The 20,180-nt window shown below is 42.3% G+C and overlaps 1 protein-coding gene across 8 annotated transcripts in view; it reads left to right on the top strand.

Annotated features, from left to right (window-relative positions):
- FAT3 (FAT atypical cadherin 3) overlaps positions 1 to 20,180 on the top strand; it is a 711,071-nt gene that overhangs the window by 584,217 nt on the left and 106,674 nt on the right. For all 8 annotated transcript variants that reach the window (XM_077298543.1, XM_077298546.1, XM_077298544.1 and 5 more), the window contains 2 exons: positions 1,639 to 5,712; positions 19,984 to 20,180. In XM_077298543.1, coding sequence (XP_077154658.1) covers positions 1,639 to 5,712; positions 19,984 to 20,180 — 4,271 coding nt within the window. The remainder of the gene's footprint in view (positions 1 to 1,638; positions 5,713 to 19,983) is intronic.

The following is a 20,180-nucleotide window of genomic DNA, read 5'->3' as shown; positions in this document are numbered from 1 at the left end:
TTCTCCCCCTGTCTGCCTGACGGGTCCTCTCTGGGTCTAATCCAGGCAACTTCTGACTGACTTCCTATCCAACCCACCAGTTTTACCCGTGTGGGAGGAGTGGCCCAATAGATAGAACCTTTGCTCCCCCTGGTGGACTGGAGTGTGAAGTGTAGTGTGTGACTGTGATACCTGGTCAGGTGAACTCCTTTAGTACAATCAGACGTAACATCACTCCCCCTGGTGGAAGAGCGGCATTACTGCAACGACCAGGACTCTGGGGCGCTGCACATACTAACAAGCCACAAAGCTTCTGAGAGAACATTCTTTTAACAGATGAGACAAAACTGGAGCTTTTTGGCATCACATCAGCTCTATGTTTACAGACGCAAAAATGTGTATAAAGAATAGTACATTGTACCTATTGTGACATATGGAGAAGGCACAGTTATGTTTTGGGGCTGTTTTGCTGCATCTGGCACAGGGGGTCTTGAATATGTGACGGGTACAATAAAATCTGAAGACTATGATGCCATTCTGGAGTGAAATGTGCTGCCCAGTGTCAGATAGCTCCGTCTGAGTCACTGGTCAGGGGTCCTACAATAGGATAATGATCCAAAACATAACTTAAAATATCCAAGATTGGCTAAGAGCAAAGCATCGAACTCTTCTGTAGTGGCTTCTACGAGCCCTGATCTAAATCCTACTGAACATCTCTGGAAGGAGATGACTCCTGCAGTCTGGAGAAGGTGCCTTCACTCTTGAGACAAGGAGCAGTTTGCTCACAAATAGCGTCCAAAATACCTGTGAACGGAGGCAGACGTCTCATTGACAGCTTGTTTGCAGTTATTACTTCAAAAAGTTGTGCAACAAAATATTGAGTTACAGGTGTAATCATTTTTGTCCAGGCCAGGTTCATTTTTTTTTTTCTTAATTTTCTGTTGAACCACAACTCAAAACCAAAAGTTTGATTTTCATCAGTTGATATTCAATAAAATTAAATTAAATTACTTTTGCAATTTTCAAATTATTTCAGTGACCATTGTGAGTTTTTCTGACTTTAATAGAAGGTACCAACAACTATTGTCCATGTGTGTAATCATGCGCTAATTGGGGCAGATTTATCAAAATTGTTTAAAGGAATACCTGTCTTTGTTGTCCATAGCAGTCAGTCACTTGTAAGTAACAGCATACACAAAGTCTAATTGGGCTTCCTACAGTATGGTACTTAGTATGAGATAAAATAGAAAAGTTAAAATGATAAATAAAAGATAAAATTAAAAAATATATTTTTATTTCAAATAATTCTGGAGAAATTAAAAAGCAAATATAGATTTGAAATAGGTTCTTTTTTTATAGTGTATTATTGAGACAAAACACATACATGGCGGTACTCGGTAATTGCAAATCATAAAGCACTCACCTGTCTCAGAATAAATTGTCAGTAGTGACCTGATCCTTCACACTTCACTAGGCACATCATCCAATAGCAGTGACATACGGTAGCCTGCAATTCATCTCTCTACAGGGTAACCTTGTGCTATAAGGCCATCGTGAGCGTGTAATGTTTGACGTTTGCAACTGCTCTACAAACTGACGTGTGATTGTTTTTACTATTTTTACTTCTTGGCTTAATCCCTCTTTTTTTTTTATTTTTAGGCAACACTGGGAATATGTTCAAAATCGAACCAGTTCTGGGCATCATCACTGTGTCAAAGGAGCCAGACTTATCCACAATGGGTCAATTCGTTCTATCCGTCAAAGTCACTGATCGAGGAAGCCCACCGCTCTCTGCTGCAGCTATTGTTCGAATTTCCTTATCCATGTCTGATAATTCAAATCCAAAATTCACCCAGATGGAATATCAAGCTGAAGTTCATGAGAACGTAGAAGTCGGCACACCGGTTGTGTTGGTGTCTGCAATAAGTCAATCTACTTTGGTTTTCGAAATCAAATCTGGTAACATGGAAGGAACTTTCTCCATCAACCCATACTCTGGAGTCATCACAACTCAGAAGCCGCTTGATTATGAACGATTATCTTCTTACCAGCTTATTGTCCAGGCAACAAATATGGCAGGCATGGCATCTAACGCCACAATCAACATCCAGATTCTTGACCAGAATGACAACCCACCAGTCTTTCTCAGTTCTCAGTATGTAGGTACGATCAGTGAAGCAGCCCCCATAAATAGCATCGTGAGAAGCGCCGATAAAAACCCATTAGTAATAAGAGCAACAGATGCAGATAGCAACCAGAATGCTTTGCTTGTGTACCAGATTGTTGAGTCAACAGCCAAAAAGTATTTCACGGTGGATTCCAGCACCGGTGCCATCCGAACTATAGCTTACTTGGACCATGAAACCATAGCCTACTTTCATTTCCATGTACATGTAAGGGATAGTGGAAGTCCCCAACTTACTGCCGAAAATCCAGTTGAAGTTTCAATTGAAGTAAGTGATGTCAACGATAACCCTCCAGTATTCACCGAAGCTGTTTTTGAAACAACTTTACTCTTACCAACCTATGTAGGCGTAGAAGTTCTGCAAGTTAGCGCAAGAGATCCAGATTTAGCAATACCGCCAGAGTTGAGTTACTCATTAACGGAAGGAAACCTCAACCATTTCATAATCGATTCGAGCAGTGGGGTCATTACTGTAAAAAACAGTAGTTTATCTAAAGATCATTACATGCTTATGGTTAAAGTATCAGATGGAAAGTTTTATAGTACTGCCATTGTGACTATACTGGTAAAAGAAGCTATGGACAGTGGTCTCTACTTCACCCAAGATTTTTACTCTGCTTCTATAGCGGAAAACACCACCAATATCACAAAGATAGCCGTTGTGAATGCTGTGGGCCACCGTTTGAACGAGCCCCTAAGATATACTATACTAAACCCAGGAAATAAGTTTAGAATTAAGTCTACCTCTGGAGTTATTCAGACCACAGGGATTTCTTTTGACAGAGAAGAAGAGGAGATCTATGAATTGGTAGTAGAAGCAAGTAGGGAGTTAGATAATCTTCGCGTGGCTCGAGTTGTTGTTAAGGTCAACATCGAAGATATAAATGACAATCCTCCTGTCTTTGTAGGTCTTCCATACTATGCCGCTGTTCAGGTTGATGCTGAGCCAGGGACTTTGATATATAAGGTGACTGCGATAGATAAAGACAAGGGTAAAAATGGTGAGCTATCATTTTTCTTGGAAGATGATTACGGCCATTTTGAAATCAACAAGCAAAACGGAAGTGTTACCTTAAAAATGACCTTCGACTCAGATCTCTCAAACATAGAGTACATGTTAATTATCATTGCCAAAGATTGTGGGGATCCTTTATTGTCCGCCATGGTTGAGCTCCCAGTCACCATTGTCAACAAAGCCATGCCGGTATTTGACAAAGCCTTTTACACAGCTTCCGTAAATGAAGACGTCAAGATGCATACACCAATTTTGAGCATTAATGCCACAAGCCCAGAAGGCCAAGGTATCATCTACACCATTGTTGATGGCGATCCCTATAACCAGTTTAACATTGATTTTGACACAGGCGTTTTAAGTGTAGTGAGCCCATTAGATTTTGAAACAAACCCCTCCTTTAAGTTGACCGTACGTGCCAGTGATTCACTCACCAGTGCTCGGGCCGAAGTCATTGTAGATATCAGCATCAACGACGTCAATGATAACCCACCTATTTTCCAGTTTCCGTCATACAATGCCACTTTATCGGAAAGCTCCCTTATTGGGACTCCAGTTCTGCAAGTAGTTGCCACAGATGCCGACTCCTATAATAACAAAGTCATAAGGTATCAAATTGTTCAGGACGTTTTTAACAACACTGATTCGTTCCACATAGACAGTACCAGTGGTTTAATACTTACAGCTCGTCTGTTGGACCATGAGGTTTCCCAGCAAAGTGTCCTGAAAATCAGGGCAACAGATAATGGATTTCCATCTCTAAGTAGCGAGGTCCTAGTTACTATCTATATTACAGACTTAAATGACAATCCTCCAGTGTTCAATCAGTTGATCTATGAGTCATATGTGAGTGAGTTGGCTCCCAGAGGACATTTTGTCACCTGTGTCCAAGCTTCTGACGCAGACAGTACAGACGTTGATAGATTGGAGTACAGCATTTTGTCTGGAAATGACCGTATGAACTTTTTCATGGATAGTAAGAGTGGCGTCATAACCCTATCTAACCATCGTAAGCAACGAATGGAGCCGATGCATAGTTTAAATATCTCCGTGTCTGATGGCCTGTTCACCAGTACAGCACAAGTCCATGTGAAGATCCTTGGTGCCAATCTTTTTAGCCCTGTTTTTGCACAAAGTGTTTATGTGACTGAAGTTAGAGAAAATGCCCCTGTTGGCACCAAAGTAATTTATGTCAAGGCAACAGATGGAGATTCAGGCTTATATGGACACGTTACCTACACAATAATAAATGATTTGGCCAAAAATCGATTTTTCATTGACACATTAGGACAGATTGTAACTACCGAAAAGCTTGATCGAGAAAATCCACTCGAGCGGGACATTCATATATTCCTTAGAGCTCTGGATGGTGGTGGTCGGGCAGCTTTTTGTACTATCCAAGTATTAGTGGTGGATGAAAATGACAATGCTCCACAATTTAAAGCCACGGAATATCATGCAAGTGTCAAAGCTGATGTTGAGAAAGGCCATCTCGTCACTCAGGTGCAAGCCTTCGATGAAGATGATGGTGCCAATTCTCGAATCACCTACTCATTATACAGTGAGGCTTCTGTTTCAGTAGCAGATCTTTTGGAAATTGACCCTGACAATGGATGGATGGTGACAAAAGGCAACTTCAATCAGCTGAAAAATACAGTTCTTTCATTTTTTGTAAAAGCAGTGGATGGGGGCATTCCTATGAAGCACTCTCTTATTCCTGTATACATACATGTCGTACCCTCAGATACTCTCCTGCCTACCTTTTCCCAAATTCAGTATACATTCTCTGTCCCAGAAGATACTTTGATTGGCACTATAATAGACTCATTCCTTATTAAACCCATTCAAGATGCTATATACAGCGTAGTCAATGGTGAATATCCTGAAAATAACAAGGACAACATTTTTGTCATCGATAAGGATACGGGAGTGTTAAAATTGGACAAAAAAGTTGACCATGAATCTATACCTATTTTTCATTTCAAGGTGGCTGCTTCTATACCTCTGGATAATGTTGATGTATTAATTACTGTTGACATAGAGATCAAGATCTTAGATTTGAATGACAACAAGCCATTATTTGACTCCACACACTATGATGCTGTGATCATGGAGGGTTTGTCAATGGGAACCAGTGTTATCCAAGTGAAAGCCGCCGATGCCGACTGGGGTGCCAATGGGCAAGTCACTTACAGCCTCATTTCAGAACGGGATGAAGACAAAATCTTAGAAACATTCACCATTGACTCAAATACTGGTTGGATAAGTACACTGAAAGAATTAGACCACGAGAGGAATCCTACCTATATATTCACTGTTGTAGCAGCTGATCTTGGAGAAGCATTATCTTTCTCTACTTCTGCCATTGTCTCAGTGACTGTCACAGATATCAACGACAATGGACCCATCTTTGAACAAGAAACCTATAAAGGATTTGTGAAGGAGAGTGATGCCCCAGGAGAGGTGGTTGGAATACTTAGTACTTGGGATGAAGACACATCCGATATAAACCGTCAAGTGAGCTATCATATTACAGGTAAGTCACTTATTTCCCTTCTGTGATGTGACATTATTCCGGGGAACTAGTTTGATCGCCATATCTGCAGTTGTAAAAGAGAGTTTCCCTTAATATGGGGTAACAGCTGCCTCATCTTGTTTTGCCTTTCTCGGGATCAAAACTTTAGAATAATAGTTTGAACTGCATGGACCTCTGTCTTTTCTAAACTTTAACATTAGAGGTAGTGGAAATTGGTTCACAGGACTTGGTCTGAAAGTCTTCAGTCAGTAATCTGTGACCGGTGGACAGGAGCCCTAAGAACTGCCTTATACCTCTATGCATCTGTGGCTCTTCTTTTGATTAACCTGCCAAGTTTATTGTTGAGGCATAACACAGATGTGACATCAAGCCATGCTGTCTAATCAAAATAACAGCCTCAGATGGCTGTTCTCAGGGTTCCTATCCAGCGAATACAGATTACAAGCATGGCCTGATCGAATCCCTGAGCTCCCCTAATTCTGCAGCTTTTTATTGTTGTGCGTTGCGTCATTCCATTGCAGAGATATTAACATTTGTTACTTTTGGAGAGCAGCATGTGAACTCTCTGCTTGCAGTTCAACTGGGCATTTCTTCATATTCTTCTCAAGGGAAGTGCACTTTCACCCTTCCCTCCCTGACACAGCTCGACAGTGTCACGATTCCACCATTCACGGTGTCCTATGGACGCTGTGAATGAGAGCTCTGCCGCTCGATGGGATCGAGGGCTTGCTGAGCTGTCAGGATTGTGAATGACAGGTCTGCCACGGAATCTGAGGCAGAGGTGTGAGTATTGTGAATGACAGCTCAGCCGTCCTATCTGGTTGGGTCTGTGGGATCTTCAGGTGTCATTTGTTCTGAGTGATTACAGGACTATTTAACTAACATGAGTCAGACCATTGCCAATTGTAGCTTTGTTTAAGTGGTGTGTGTTTGATCAATGCTCTGAGTTGAATTTTGATCTCCGTTGCTGACCTTGGATTTACTTTTGACCATCCACTTGACTTACCTCTTTGTCTTCATCTGCTACCTTCCTGATTCTCTGACTGTGACTTGACTACACTTTTATCTTTTCCCCTTGTCTATTATGAGCCCTCTTGGTACCGACCTCGGACCTCTTGACTATCCTGTCTCACGGCAAGTCCATGAGTAATGACTAGTGTCACACTGAGTAGTGACTAGCGTCACAGGCAGCTTATCTAGCAGTCGCAGACACTGCTGAGCTGTGATTGGTGGCATCTGGGAGGGAGGTATGAAAGTGCACACCCCCAGAGAAGACTTTGAGGAAACACACAGTTGCACTACAAGCAGAGATTTCACATAATGCATAACAAATGTAATTATCTTTACAATGGGGCAATGCAGCGCAAAACGGAAAAAAGGGGCAGAATCAGGGGAGTACAAGGATTTTTACAATGTATTTGACTCAATTTTTTGGGAGAAAGTGACAGGTCCTCTTTAAAGCCAGTAACAAACAGAAGTCGAAGCATTTTTTTTCACGTTAGACTATCGTTAGATCATATTTCGAACACAATGCAGAACAGGAGAACATAAGTTCTAAAGACACTGAACCAGCAGGGTATCCAAAAAAAAATAGGTGGTTGTAGCCTTTAAACTCCTGATGATGTGACTTGGAGCAAATAATAATTTTCCATAATTTTTTCTTCTGACAGTACATGACTACTTTATATTCTGGACCAGTGAGGACTGAATAATGATGGATAATGAGTATATGCCTCATAAAGTTTGTCCTTCCCACGACATAATTGTGGAGAAGCTTCTAATTCTTTCAGTTAATGAACATAATTAATAATAACCCCTTTTCTGTGTATAAAACCGGCTACTCCTGATATATCATATGGTTATTATTATTATTATCATCACCATAATCCTATAAGGGAAAATGTCAAATCAGACTGCACAGATGGTTTTGCCGTATTTTCTGAGAAAAGCCTAAACAACATATTGGAGGCTCCGAAGCATTATTGCCTTTGTTCCATTTTATTTACTTCTTGGTATTTTTAGCCTGTTTTTGATGTGTTCCATTCTTTTAATTTGTCTCCTTTTCGAGGTCTATCTTGTATATGTTGCTTGTTTTTGTGTTTGTTTGTTTGTTTTTTTAATTATTCATAATTGTGGGTCTCGTTTTTGCTCTCTAAATGTATTCGGACGATTTATCAACAGCAACTTTTTAAAAAGTCACAAAACTTTTGCATAAATGTACTCCAGTCCCCCCACTTAGAGTACGGCAATTATAAGTATACCTGGTATACTTGTACAAATTTTGAGATATTTTGAAAAGGCGCAAAAAAGCTTAACGGAAAAATAAAGATAATTTTTGTTTTGTGCAAAAAATTCATCACTCTCATACACCATTTTGAAAAATTTAGAACAAAAAAGTCAACAAATGCCATAAGACCAAAAATATAAAATGTGTACTCTAGTCTCATTTTCTGTAGTTTGGGTATAGCCTGCCACACAGACTGCAAAATATCCTGATTGACAATACTCCAAACTGGAACATCTCAATATTAGATATGGGATCCCAGGAGACAAAGCACACTATTTATAGTCATTTCTGGATTTCATGTACGGCAGTGGTCTCCAACCTTTGGCCCAGGAGCCACATGTAGCTCCCGGGACCGTGATGTGTGGTCTGCGGCTGTCTTCCAGTTTAGTGCCAGGTTTAGCAAACAGCTATAAAGAATAGGTCTCTAGATGGAGACTTTCATGAGTAGGCCTGTACAGAAGAGCAGATGTGGATGTACACATACTGTCGGGGGAAGGAGGGAGAAATAAATATGGTCAGCTGGAGATGGGGAAGCTTTGGTTATCATTATGTCGGTAATGGGGACCTATGGGTGTTACTAAGGTGGGGAAGGAGGGAATGGGGTAGGATGTGGTTTGGGATCATCTCTCAGAGCTGAATGTGGCTCTCAAGGTAAGAAAGGTTGGGGACCACTGATGGTATAGCATGCATAATCTTATGGGATCTATGTTATTGTGCAAAACGTGTGTTAGGGGTCGAGTTCCCGCCGCTGCACAGGGGGAATCTCGAGCCATCTCCTCTGCGGTCTCCCATTCTTCTCCAGCCGCAGTGGAGCCTGCTCAGAGGAGACGTCAATCCCAGCGTCTGGCTCAGCCTGATGCTGTGCGGATGGTTTCTGTTGTTTTCCCAGGCTCAGCCATTGTAGCCAGTACTGGTCAGCGGTGAGCAGACGTCTCTGGGACTAAGTCCTGCTTTTTCCCTTCTGAGCATGCCCAAGGTAAGACCTCTCATTGGAGGTCAGGGGTCACATGCTCAGGTACTGCAGCAGCTCCGATTGGTCCTCTAGGAAGGTCTTGAAGTTGCTCTGGTATTGTAGCAGCTTCCATTGGTCCTCTAGGAAGGTCCCGAAGCACCTGCAGCTATAAAAGGTTTGCATGGCCGCACGGCCATGCGCTAGTATCACTTCATGTTATGAGCTTGCTAATTGTGGTCGCGCCTGTATGATTGTATTCAGGGACCCAGCTGAAATAAGCCCCTAGAATACCGCGGCACCTCCGGTGAGGAGTTTGTATGATTGTATTCAGGGACCCGGCTGAAATAAGCCCCTAGAATACCGGCACCTCCGGTGAGGAGTTTGTATGATTGTATTCAGGGACCCGGCTGAAATAAGCCCCTAGAATACCGGCACCTCCGGTGAGGAGTTTTTGTGTGCTTCTCTGTGTGCGTGACCACTGACTGCCATCAGCTCAGCAGTTAGCTGTGTTTCCCTGTAACGCTAACAGGGCAGAGCGTGTTCTATTCTGTGTGACTCAGTGAAGTAGCTGAGTTCACTTATACCACCATATAGTGCCGTCATTTTGTAGCAGCAGGTTGTCTTCTGCACGGTGGACCCCAGGCTGCGAACGCACCAATTATAACATCCATATTAACTCTGTGCATTCCGCCAGTCCTCACAACGTGTTGATTAACTATCCTGAAAGCATGCAATTCTTACTGTGGGGCACGTGTATCGCGGTATGGGGTGGTATCCACCGGTGAAACATCATCTCTTGGTTTCTGAGGGCATCACGCCCATGCAGGCTGCACATAGCCGGTGGTGCAGGTTGGCCAGGACCATAGGTTCCACAGTTTAAGAAAGGAGACCGTCGCTCAAACAGAGTCTTTGCTGAACGATAACTTGGCAAAGGTTATATACAAGGGATAGCAAAGTCTCATGGATGTTTACTCCTTGGCATAAAGCGTTTTCCCCTTACATCATATCCTTCCTCTGTAATCTACTACTGGTTTAGCACACTGTGTTGTCCTTCATCGCCACAACCCAGCCTGAACGCCACAGTCTCTAGTTTCTCCGCAGTTCCACATCTTAGCTCTTCTACTACTGGCGCCTTGGATCTACCGCTCGGGACCCCCACTAGTCCCACGAACTCAGTCCTGTTTACGCCCGTTACCTTTGGTGTTGAAAGCTCGGGGTTCATGACTCGACGTCCTATCCAAGGAAGGCCACTTTGACTAGTCCGTCACTTCTTCTTCAGGATATCGCTGTCCCTGACCTTTATTCTCATTTTCTGTGGATCACCCCTTTTTGACAGCACTGCTCACTTGATACTACAGGAAGCAGTCACTTGCCCTAACACTAAGCCCCTCCCATTACGGGCTAGTCTCAAACATTAACTCTATCTTATGCTAATGACATTACCTAAACTACGGTCAACTCTCTATCCCTGTACTACATATTTTATACACTGTATACTGTACATTGCTAACATTACTTATCTTATGAGAAACATTACAACACAGTTCACATGACACAATATATACAAAGACGCAGGACTCTATTTACACACAGTGCGCTTGGTGTATTCAGGGTAGGAACACTACAGTCCACCATCCATACACATGCCTAGTGCAAAAACACCCGTACAGACCCGTAGAGCACTAGGCAAAGGGGGAAATGACTTTGGTAGGAGGGGGACTTGCAACTCTTGCAAATTTAGTGTAGACTGTAAGCAAGAGTGGTTCTGCTTCAATAGGAAGGAGCACAAAATGCGTGTGCTTGTTTTACTGCAAGGAGGGTGAGGTTTATGAAGAGATGGAACTTCCCGTCTTCTCTCTTCCTATCAGCTGAAGAATCGGAGGAAACTCTAGCGCCACCCATTGGGGACCCTATAAAGGGCATTGTCACATAACATGGACATGACATGGGATAAAAAAAAAACAAAAAAACTAGAAGCTTCATCTTAAGAAAGTCTCCTTGTGAGGTCACGAGCATTGTCTCTATTTCTGTAGCACAGATTGCAAAATTGGTTCTCATTAAATCATGGGGGGCACGGTATTAATGGGAGCTCATTTCTTCAGCCTTAATATCAATTCTGCAATGTGACAATTTTGCTGTAAATGCCAGAAATAAACCAGGCAAAATGTGAATGTCTGCCATCAGCGGGTTAGTCAACCCAGATCAACCCTTACTCTGAGGTTTTTAGAATTGATTCAATTAACGTGTAACAAATCAATTAATTAAGGAAGCTCATTTCCATAGCCAGGCTAGGCGATGGAGTGCATGCTAATTGGAGTGATTCTAGTAGTGTTTTAGGAAACCAGCATCTTGGAGGAGCAGATGGAAGTCATTGACATAGGTCACTGCTATACAGTGGCTGCATCTGATTAGATAAGAGACGTTCCTGGATGTTTCACATGAGAACACCTGGATTAATTTACTGTACGCCAATAAATCCTCCGCTTTTCTTGTGTAGTGATGACCTCCTGCTTCTTTCAAGAGTATCCATTACCTAAAGTAGTGGCTGAGACTTTGACCGGGCCAATTAGGAACCAGAGAAAACATCAAGAATAATAAAAATACACAACAGAGAGAACCAAAATGATGCATGTGTTATTCAAATTCCGACATTCTTGAAGGTTTTTGCTTTGGCATTCAGATAATGAACATTGAAAATTATTAGTTTTATGGGAAAAAAAAATCATGTCTATTGTAAGAGAATATTGCAAAGAAGGGGCAGTAGAGCACCCCCATACCATCCCACTAAGAGCACCAAGTATACAGTCATGGCCAAAAGTGTTATTCCAATACACACAAAGGAACAAAACTTGCATTTGCAATCATTTACTGAGAAAAATACTTAGTTTTCTGGAACAATTCCAACACTTTCGGCCATGACTGTATAGTTTGTTCAATTTGCCAATGCGAACAGGGCAGTAACCAAAACGATGGATCCTATGTCAAATTTGACATTTAATTTAATTATTTGAAAAGTTTTTTAAGTCAATTTTCTTTTTTTTGTCTTGTGGTATTTGTTGATTTTTTTTTTTTTGCACCACATTCTTCAAAGTGGTATATTTTTGGAGCACGCTGAAGTCACGCGGTTAGCATCCGAGCATGCTCAGATAACACCTTCACTCATCACTAATCTGTACTTCTCGTGCCCCGTGATGGTGTAGGATGCTAGCAGGTGCGTAGGATGCAGTGACACACAGGAGGCAGAACTAGGGTTAACAGGTTCTTTATGTATAGGAACAGTAATGGTACAAGCAGGGGGGTAAGGAATGTGATTGGAGGATAGGGGGAAAGTCAAATGCAATAGAATGTAACAGGTTAACTTATCAGTCTCTGTGCGCTGGAGGAACGCGGCTGGAAGATCCCACGGCGGCGCCTCAGGTGGCACGAGATGTCTCCGATCCGGTCCCGCAGATGAGCGATGCACTTTCTCCTGGCGATGACGAATCCTCCAGGTTCCTTGGCACTCGATCTCCTGCTGCCGTGTGCACGGTAAGGCAGAGGTGATGATAGGCGGCTCAGAAGAAGAAGCAGAAAGTTCAGTGAGCAAGGCCGCAGTAGGAGGACACAGCCACAGGCACGGACCGGTCCTCAGCAGGCACCGCAAGGATGGGACTAAGCGGTGGTGAGCGGAGCGAAGGTCTGTACTTTATCCTGGTCATTACCTGGTGAGGAAGTCTCTCTGGGCTGAGAGTAGGAAGCGTCGGAAGTCTGGCTAGCTGGGGGTATAGGCACAGCTAGCAGGCGTGGGTCCATGAAGAAGGAGTTAACTGTCTTACTACTCACAAGCTCGGTCCCCGCTAAGTGTCCTGTCTTCCCGCTCAAACTGCTATTTAAGTCCGACCCGACCCAATCAGTCAAGTGCCCTGTACTGCTTTGCTTTGGTCAGCAATCTCTTCCCCCTGCAACACTGGTGACAGCCCCGACGGTTCCGGCCCAGATACGCAGGAGAGACCATCAACTTGGTTCTCCTCCCTACAATGGTAGCATCACATACCGTATGTACCAATCCAATCTTGGAAGGATGACTCCTTCACTTTCTTCTCATTTGGGTGAATGATCCAACGCTGTGTGCCACCAAGGCTACAAGTCTCCCGTCGTTTGCGTAACTCACAATTTTGACAAATCGTTATTCCATCAATCGTTCGGTTTCTTCCTAATAGTTTTTTGAAAGCCGAATCATTGACTTGAGGTTTAAACACCTACAGAGTAAAGTAAATGAAACGATATCATTGAGATTTTATAGTCTTACAGCACACAGACGCTCCTCTAACTCCCCGAGCACTCATCTCATCTCTGCATATATTCTAAAAAGTTTGTTAACAGCCGTTGGGATTCTCGGCGGTCTAAACTGCTTTTAAAATGAAGCAAAAATCAATACAATTATTCTAGCGCGTTCCGGAAATGCACAGCACTTAGCTCTTCGGTAATACTTATGTCACATCCAAATTATCCATTCCATCATTTTTTTTTTACATTCTAACAAAGGTTTACCAAAACCAATAATAATTGTACGTATAATGAGATCCACTTGATTTGTTTTAATGGTGATTGCGAAGGAAAATAATATTGTGTCTTTTGCTTACCTGGATGACTTACAAGTCTTTGGCGGGGATAAAAGATGCCGGATTGTTAGGATATGACTCAGGAAGCAAATCTGTGGGATATTTAATCAAATCTGTTGTTAAAACCCTCCTAGACTCTAATGATGGCGGTTTTAATACACGACAGCGTCAACCATCGGCGGATTTTAATTGGATTTTTTTTTCCTTACCGTCCTTTACTTGACAATACGTTGCGGCTGACTTGAGAATTGCACTAGAAATTAATGAAGTATTGTTAATCATTCTCCTGTAGAGAGGCACTTTAGTATGTATACACTGGAGAATGGGTGGAAAATTTACGGTCAACTGTAAAAGTTGCTGACAGCTCCGGTGCCGAGTCGCATATTGGCGCCTTCAATCACCGAGAATAGCTTCGAAAGCCAAAGTATTCTGCTCAATAACAAGCACATTACATTATATAACGACCCAGGCAGTATGTGTTCTCTAGGGCATCTGCACAGGAGACATGGGCACAAAACAAAGCACAAAGGAAACGGCAAAAACAGGAGACGAATGTTCAAAAATTCTTGAGGAACCAATTCATTATTGCATCTGCTCCTTTTTTTGTTGTCTCGTTATTGTTTTGTTTTTTTCAACTGGTTTTTTAAGTATATTGTATGTGTTGTTACCTGCTTGCTTTTTTTTTTTTTTTTTTTTAAAGCTTCTACTTGTGGTCGGGGTTTAGGGTGTCCAGATGTTTTTTGCGAATTTTTAAAAAAACTTGCTAAATTCTTCTGCAAATGCACTCTAGCTCCCTCCTAGAATGATTTTATGTGATTTTATGTGCATCTGATTTTTTTTATGCCAAATTTTAGGGGAACGTGATTTTTTTGTGATTACAAAGTTGCAAAAAGACTTGAAAAAAAACTTTTTTTTTTTTTATTATTTTCTGCCAATTTGAAGAATTTGAAGCAAAGAGCCCTCACGAAAGTGACTTAAAAAAAAACTTCCAAATTATGGATTTAGCCTTTAATGTTCTTAAGGTTTTGGGACAAATGGGTGTTAACCCAACAGAAAAATGCTTCCCAATGCCATTTTCATACTATTCCACAAAAGGATCATCCGTGGGATCTGGTCTTTGAACCCAAATGTTTGACAAAAGTCAAAACCTATTGATGTGTAAAATGCAATTAAAAATGAATATCACGTTGCATGTTCTGTATAGATAAGGCTTGGCAATTTTATTGATGGCCTCCCAGGAGGTGCAAGACCTCAGCTCATGAAGTAGTGAGCCAAAATTTTTGTTCCATGAGGGTTTTGGGAGGCCTTTGTCGTCCCTTGGAAATATATCATATCTTCTAGGAATCCAGGAGGTCTTCCCATCTTCCAAAAAGTTGACAAGTATGGTATATATGGAGGATGGGTCTCAGGATCTTTACCCCTGGTGATACAGAGGAACCAAAGTCTGGCAGTGCCTTGTGCGTAGATTGATTCCCTAATATTAAGACAGCCATCATATATATTCCTATGTAATTTATGTATGACTGAAGTCAAAGAGAATTTGGGATTGGCCTGCTAGGGGTCCAATCCAATGAATCTGGCAGATAGTCTTTGACCTGAAGAAAGCCACCATATAGACCTTAACTAGGAGGATGCCCAAGTGTAAGGAGACTTATAGGCCATGCAGTGCTTTACTTTCTGGTCTTTTTTTGACACACAGGAACGGCGCATGATTAGCCATTCACTTTCTGCAGTGAGTCAGCACTGTGGCTACTGATTGGCTGAGAGGGCTATTTCCAGAGAGACAGGACCAGGAAATAGAGACCAACGGGTATGCGGTAAGCACTGGAATGGGAGCTGTAGGGAATCGATGAGGATGGGTATCATTTCTTTTCTTTTTTTTTTTTGAGGGGTAATTTTAAAAAACAGATTTAGTCCTCGGACAACCTCATCACAGACACATAAAGAAGAGCTCAATGTTACAGAGTCTCAATGTGACGTCATGTGTGGCCACAGCCTCGACGCGCTTTACCTCCAGATTTTCTCCGCACAGCTGTGATTGGGGATCTATCTGCAACACTAGAAAGATCTACATCTTTAAATGCCACCGGCCTCCTTTTATATGAAATATCTCATTCCTTTGCAGTTTAAAAATTGATGAATATTTTCACTCGCAGTTCCTCCATCATTATTTATATCCTGCGCATTTTTTATTTATGTACGTGGCCATTATCTCTGCCACTACAGCAGCTTAACGCGGTGCATCTTGTGAAGTGTACGGAAAATACATTGCCGTCGTTATCGGGTAACACCTATGATTAATGATCATTGATTGTGCTGCAATGTAGAGCGCCAGACATAAGGACTGAGCCATCCAGCGGAACCTCCGAGCGCCAGTCCTTACCACATCCTCCGAGTCGTTAGCGGGTTTTACAGCTTACTATTCTCTTAAACTCATAGCAATACATTCTGTTTACATAATGGTCATTTGTGTTATACTGTAGAGCTGATTTTGTAATTTAAAGGGGTTGTCCGGAACTTACATATATCTGCAGAGCAAGTAAAGGCCGATTGATAGAGGTGCCGGTGCTGGGTGTCAGACCTCTAGTGACCTGATACCGATGACTAATACTGAGGGCAGTTTTTCAATATGTAAGTCCTGGATGACACCTTTAAGCAGGAGCGAACAAAGATTGAAGAGGGCCCCTCTGCAAGAACAATTGCAGTCCAATAACTCATGAGACTGGACAAACCTGCTTTGAAGGAGAAAGTGGGCCCCCGACCTCTTAGACCCTTGTACAGCTGCACAGGTTGGACCAATGATATGTCCACCCTTGCCTTTAAGGTAGGGTCAACACCAACTAACGTTGGAATCTATAAATTTAAAGCTGAGAAAACAGGACGGTGAGCTTTTTCTGATTTTCCCATTTACTTGGTCCTCAGGAAAAATTAATTTCGAGTTTTTTTTTTTTTTTTTAATAAAATCACCTCTTTCAATCTACAATATTAGGACGTGACAGTTCTGCATCAGAAATTCCCACTGATAGACACGGACCGTCCCTGTAATACATGGATGGCCATTAATTTGAATGGTCACCATGTAATACTACATTTGTCCTGCAGTGGCCGCTGTAGTGGAAATGTACGGTTCACAGCTGATCATCTGCGGCGATCAGCTGATCACATTATTACATACAGGTGTCCACAACCTTTTTAAAGTCTAGTAAGTTGTTTTTTTTTGTACCTTTTGGTTAGGGCTACACAAGTTTTTTTTACAACGTCTACATTGCGGTGAACAATAGTGAACGCGGTCTACATTGTGACCCCGAAGTCAGCATCGGTCACGGCACATCAGTTGTCGGAAATCCATATTTGGTGGATTTCAGTGTGAATACTTTCCATTAGGTGCGACGTGACATTTCATTATCAATCCCTTCACTGGCTCCCCATTGCCCAGAGACTCCAGTACAAAACCCTAACCATGACGTACAAAGCCATCCACAACCTGTCTCCTCCTTACATCTGCGACCTCATCTCCCGGTACTTTCCTACACGCAACCTCCGATCCTCACAAGATCTCCTTCTCTACTCCCCTCTTATCTCCTCTTCCCACAATCGCATACAAGATTTCTCTCGCGTATCACCCCTACTCTGGAACCCTCTACCACAACACATCAGACTCTCGCCCACCATCGAAACCTTCAAAAAGAATCTGAAGACCCACCTCTTCCGACAAGCCTACAACCTGCAGTAACCACCGATCGACCAAACCGCTGCATGACCAGCTCTACCCTCACCTACTGTATTCTCACCCATCCCTTGTAGATTGTGAGCCTTCGCGGGCAGGGTCCTCTCTCCTACTGTACCAGTTATGACTTGTATTGTTCAAGATTATTGTACTTGTTATTATGTATACCCCTCCTCACTTGTAAAGCGCCATGGAATAAATGGCGCTATAACAATAAATAATAATAATAATAATAATAATTATAGCGTCACATTACCCTACAGGGACTGGCGCACACAGCTCAGCTATATCACATTGGGGCCTCATGCTCCTTTGTGAACATCTATGCCTCTTCTTAGGACATCAGAACAGCTTAAGCTAGGAGGATTTGTCTCCGTGTGGGTTAATGATGTCGAAAAATGTGATTGCTATTCTCAATGTCAGCGTTCCCGGCTAATAAAAGGTGGTTCTGCTTCATCTCCCGATCTCCTCTACGGCTTTCATCCCGATAAATTCCACCTAATTGAAATGCTTGTCATTGAACTCTTCCTCACATGGCCCCTCGTTATGTCTCTACAGGCGTCCATCTGTATGATCACCCCATAAATGAAAGCATTATTAAAGGGAACCCGTCAGCTGATATAATATATGATAGTAGTGTTATGCCTGTGTAGGTGCTTGTCTCCCAATAAAAATGATACCTTTCTTGTAGAAATCCGATGTGCCAGCTATGAGAAATCAAGCAGGGAAGTAATATGCAAATCAAGCAGGAAGTGCAGGAAGGACCCGCCCAGTGCACTTCCAGATTGATTTTCATATGGCTTCTACACTAAATTTCTCATGACTGGCACATTGGATCTCTATAAATAAGGTATCATTTTTATTGGCATGTAAGCGCCTATATAGTTGTAGCACTATTTCTTTATGTAAAAACAGACTGACTGTTTCCCTTTAAATAGAACTTGTCACATGTCCAAAAAAGAGTTTGTAAAATTGCCAAAATCTCTTTGTTTCCTTGAACCCGCTGCTGTTTTCCGTATTTTTAATTTTGTCCCTTCTTTAGGGAGATCTACCCTTTGGGCAATTGGATAGCATCATAAAGGGTGGAGGATTGCGAGCCCTGAACTAAACGTTTTGTATTACGCCCTCTTGGACCACTTGGTGCTAAAAAAGATAACGGACATATGGGACGAAATGACAAATGGAATATGGTGGCAGGTTCAGGGGAGTACGGGGAATTTGGCAAAGTGACAAAATATTTTTTGGGGGACACGTGACAGGTACTCTTTAAGGGGGTATCCTTTCTTTGTACACCTGTACAAAATTTGCCTCCAAAACCCTCATTGGTAAATCATGGAAAGACATAAATTTCCAACAGGGTCCTCATTCTTGATGGTTGACTGGACAGGAAGGGTCATGGCATCAAATTCATTACAAACGGTGCACAAATCTTACTCTAGTCCCTGACCAGAGTAATGTTTTTTTGTCGAAGCCCACGAAGGTGCACGCCGCTTATCACCTTACCTGATTAATTAAGAGCCTCGCAGTGAATCAGGCACATCGGCCTCCATCCCGCTTCCGTGAAAAACTTTGGTTGTGATGAATCGGGGCCACAGTTTGGATATACCCAATCATGCACTTTTTTCACGCTGGCCGTTTTTCAAAACCTGAGGTGAAAGAAAAATACTGAAAAGAGTGAACGTATGAACCGCAAAGTGGCTTTACAGTAGAAATGAAGAGTGAGCACTTTTTTTTTTATTTTTAGCAATTTTTCTGGAGTTTTTGAGAGAGGAACCACTTTAAAAGACTCTTGTGTGCACATACCCTATGGCCTACACTGTAACACTTAGTGGTTAGTTGGTTGTAAGGTTTGTAAAAAAAAAATAATTCCGATTTCCTTTTTAGGGTAGTCTTGTTGATAATCTTTTAAAGTGAGATCTTAGTGATTGCCTGCCCCTGACCTGATAAATATGAGCCAAGTGCATGCATAAAAGAAAGGCATCGGACGCAGGGTCAGATGTGCGTTCCTCTAACGGCAAGAGCTGGCACAGAATGGACTTTATTAGTATAAACCAAAGATCTTCTAGCGGGCAGGAAGAGGGCGTTGCACAGCTTCTCAGCCGCCATTGCATCAGTCTGTGATGGGTCCATGTTAGGTCTATTCCATATATGGTCTTCACTGTATCCACCTCACATTCCAAGGATTCCAGGGCGTAGTTCCAGGATGTAGACGCCATTTTGCCACACCACATATATTACTAGCTTATGTAAGGTTAATAATTGATTTCATTAGCTATTCTCTCCTTCAAAGTTTAAATGTATAGAGGGCGTTACTTATTTGGGACTATCAAATATTGGCCAGTATAGTATTGGAAACGTTTTTTGATGCATTGATTTCAGTAGGCACTATGAAATTTGTCATTCCGCCTGTGGTGGCGCTGCAGGATATGTGAGCACAGAGTGTAACACCCCCATTGGATGCTCATGTCAGAAGATCTTGCATGTGACAGACATGGAAGGAGATGAGAAAGGAGAGGGCAGCAAGATGCCTATGGTTGTATATGTGACTGGGTGACAAAAACCATTTGTCCGTAGCCTTAAAAATATCTGACGTCGGCTGTAACGTCCTCTTCTCTCTTTCAGTGCCGCTCTGGAGCACAAACTGCTGCTCTAAGATATGCAATGGTATCTGATTAGTATCTGATTATTATGTCTTGTTTTCCAGGAGGTAACCCCAAGGGGAAGTTTGCCTTAGGGCTGATAGAAAATGAATGGAAAGTTTATGTGAAGAGATCCTTGGACCGGGAAGAACAGGACACGTACTTCCTCAACATTACAGCAACCGACGGACTTTATGTGTCTCAAACTGTTGTGGAAGTTTACGTCACCGATGTGAATGATAACAGCCCTGTGTGTGACCAG

The sequence above is a fragment of the Ranitomeya variabilis genome, chromosome 3 (genome assembly GCF_051348905.1).
Source record: "Ranitomeya variabilis isolate aRanVar5 chromosome 3, aRanVar5.hap1, whole genome shotgun sequence".
NCBI classification, from domain to species: Eukaryota; Metazoa; Chordata; class Amphibia; order Anura; family Dendrobatidae; genus Ranitomeya; species Ranitomeya variabilis.
This window is presented reverse-complemented; position numbering and strand designations above follow the sequence as displayed.